Source organism: Sinocyclocheilus anshuiensis, unplaced genomic scaffold (genome assembly GCF_001515605.1).
Source record: "Sinocyclocheilus anshuiensis isolate Anshui unplaced genomic scaffold, SAMN03320099.WGS_v1.1 scaffold1114, whole genome shotgun sequence".
Lineage (NCBI taxonomy): Eukaryota > Metazoa > Chordata > Actinopteri > Cypriniformes > Cyprinidae > Sinocyclocheilus > Sinocyclocheilus anshuiensis.
The window spans coordinates 1,926,507-1,929,766 of record NW_015540838.1 but is presented as its reverse complement, the minus strand read 5'-3'; the positions used below and the strand labels follow the sequence as shown (position 1 = coordinate 1,929,766).

The following is a 3,260-nucleotide window of genomic DNA, read 5'->3' as shown; positions in this document are numbered from 1 at the left end:
GAAAAAAAAAAAAAAAAAAGGTGATTGTCTGAAATTCACTCAAAGAGAACATTCAAAATCACTTTAAAACTTCATTGAAGAAGTTATGGTAATTTGATGGAAAAAAAAAATAAAAAATAAAAATGCAGCTTAGCAGTTCTCTTCAAAGCTTAAAATTTGTAATTTAATTTAGTGTGCCACAAAACTCAGGTTCAAATCGTATATATATATATATATATATATATATAGTTTTTTTTTTCTTTTTTGAAAGAAATACCTTTATAAATCAAGGACGCATTAAACTGATTAAAAATGACAATGTTACTAAAAATGTATATTTCAAATAAATGTTTTTGTGCCAAAATGTTCTTTTGAACTTTATATTCATCAGAGAATCCTGGAAAAAAAAAAAAGATATATAACGTTACTTTGTATATATAACAGTATATATGATGTTACTTTGAATTGTAAAACATTTTCCACAATATTACTGTTGTAGTGTATTTTTGTGGAAAAAAATGCAGCCTTGGTGAGCAACCAAGCAAAACTAATTTGGTCAAAAGTTTTGAGCAACTAAGGATAAAATAGATGAGAAAGGTGTGAATAAATTGAACATTAATTAGATATATAAGTGGGTGACATGCAAAAAATAAAAAAATTTTTTTTTTGTTTTTTTTTTTACAAATAAACATTTTTTTGGGAAGTCACGTTAAACTTAAAAAAAAATTAAAACGTTAAAAAGTTAAACCTTTGAAGGAGCATCCATTTTAATGGACATTATGCTTCTGGTGATGAGCAACATCATTAGTCATAAGCAGAAGCAAATTCTCATTATTCTGAGAAAAGCACTTATAATAGCAATTACACTATAGCTCATTTGTCATCCATCATCTTCCTGTTCCTTTACTTTGGCCACTTTCATTTCTGTCCCCACAGTGTGGAGGGAGTATGGCTCAGCCAAATGAATCTTGGATGTTTTTAGGTTGCAGCTCATGTGCTCCATTTTGTCTGTTTGGTGGCCTTGAGCTCCAAGTCTTTGTGTGGAGTTTGAGCCTTTGCTCAGGGCTGGTGTAGACAATGACCTGATTGCACTTCTCACTGGCTGCGGAGGCACGTTGAGGTTGGACATCACTGCAGGATGTTGCCAGGTGCACTTGCTGAGCTGAAGCACAACACGAGAACGCAAGGGTTTGGGCTGGTGTGGTCGAAGCTGATTTGTTTCTTGAGCTTTGGATGTCAGAGGCTTCTGGGATATAGGTGAATGTTGTTTCATTGGTAACTCCACAGGCTGCTGTGAAGGTGGGATGGTATTGGACAAAGCAGAGGAAGAGAGGACAGCGGTGGAAGGGACCAGACATTTGGCTTGGGTTTCTGAATATTTGCTGGCCCTATTGGTTGATTTCGCTGTTTGTGTTGCAATGGCAACGGTTCTGTTGGTGTTAATGTGGGTGGAGCTGCTCTTTGGGTGGAGGGTCGAGAAAGGCCTGGTGGTTTTGTGTCTCTGTTTGGTTATGGTCACAGTCTCACCACTATACATCAATAGAAAATCTCTTTGACTGTTTAGCGGCAACAGTTTCAGTCCACAGCAAGACTTTTGGAAGATTTCCAAAGTAAGGTCTGAAATGAAAGGATGTCACGTCTACAAGTGTTGTCACACCTCATCTTATCAAGTGCCATCACAAGCAACACATTTTCACCGCTTTCATATATGCATTATTCAAACAAACTAGAAGTTTTTATCTCATATATAACGGCACATTTCACACTGTCGATGCATCACATTTAAAACACATTTGTTTGTACACAATTGATCAAAGCGTGGTTTAACTGTCTGAATATGTATGTATATGTTAAACATATTTAATGCATTCAGAACTATTATTTACTTTAACTCACCGAGTGCCTCGGTGACTGTCTGTGGTATCACATCTTTCAGTACTTCACAGTTAGTATGCAGGGCAGGGTTACAATTCATCTCGAGCAACCAGACCTGCCCAAAACAAACACATCACATTACAATTTAAGTGACTTCTCAAACTATGAAGATGAAGATAAAAGGAGCTCTTTTGTTAAAGTGACAAAAAAAAGTCGTGACATAAATTGACAATATATTTAAAATGTATTTAAAAATATATCTAATGCTTTACATTTTATAATTAATTTCTAAATTGTTATAACTAATATAATTAATTTCTAAATTATTATATAAATTTATAAAAGTTATGTTTTGTCCAGTTTGACCATGGAAATTCAGTACTCTGATGAACTATGCTCTATCATACTCTGTCATACTACTAAATAGCCATCAATACACATCTGAACTGCGAAGACTTGACTGTTCAGAGTAACTATCAAACAATTCAATGCCGACTGACAACAAAATCAGAATGCATCCAAAACAATGCGTGAGCACAAAACAGTTGAATTGCTATGTAATGCAATGGCAATTGGTAATGAGCTAAATAACCATGCATTAATTGAATGCAATAAAACAAAGAGAAAACAAATAATAACTACATGACCTTTGATTACGTATACATGTCTATTCACCCTTTCCTTTATAAATACCAACAAAAACCCTACAATAGACTTTCGCCAGTAGATGGCAGTCTTACCCAACTCAAACTGCTCTATTTATTTTACAGTAATCAAGCACAATTATATTTTGCCTAACTACAAATATGTACATCAAACTACTTTTTTTGTGCTCACTCTGGAGATGACAGTGTAAACATATGACAAGAATACACATTGACTGAGTATGAATCACATTTACACATATCAGTGAAGCAGAAAGCATGTCAAGTACTGAACATTTCTAATGCAAGATTCGTAAGGTACTGTTATAGTTTTATGTGTCAAGTATTATCAAGTTTATGCTGTACAATGTAAATGTTGTTGGTTGTTATGTGTGAATCCATAATGATCTGGTAACCTGGAGACCACAAATCGCCTGGCCTGGGGACTGCATGTTTACACTGACAGTACATGGGTTGCCTAGCAACTGCTTGGCAGGGATTGAATTTAGGATGCTCCATAGGGGACAATCGGCCTCTGAACATCATGTTTGCAGAGAATCATGCCAGCATTAGAAAACTGTATTATAATTGTCATGATGAAACTAAGGAGATTACAGAAGAGATAAATAAAGACTTTATATTTGTAATGCGTCTTACCACATTCTGTGGATAATTCTAAAACTAATCTGCTGTGCCTGACTCTGTAAGCCTTTCAGGCTTTAAACACACACACACACACACACACACACACACACACACACA

General features: G+C 35.0%; 1 protein-coding gene across 2 annotated transcripts in view; it reads right to left on the bottom strand.

Annotated features, from left to right (window-relative positions):
- The window catches only part of LOC107687423 (protein polyglycylase TTLL10-like), a 21,816-nt gene that overhangs the window by 217 nt on the left and 18,339 nt on the right, over positions 1 to 3,260 (bottom strand). For both annotated transcript variants that reach the window (XM_016484766.1, XM_016484767.1), the window contains 2 exons: positions 1,876 to 1,969; positions 728 to 1,596 (listed from right to left, as the gene is read on the bottom strand). In XM_016484766.1, the coding sequence (XP_016340252.1) occupies positions 860 to 1,596; positions 1,876 to 1,969 (831 nt within the window). In that variant the 3' untranslated portion in view covers positions 728 to 859. The remainder of the gene's footprint in view (positions 1 to 727; positions 1,597 to 1,875; positions 1,970 to 3,260) is intronic.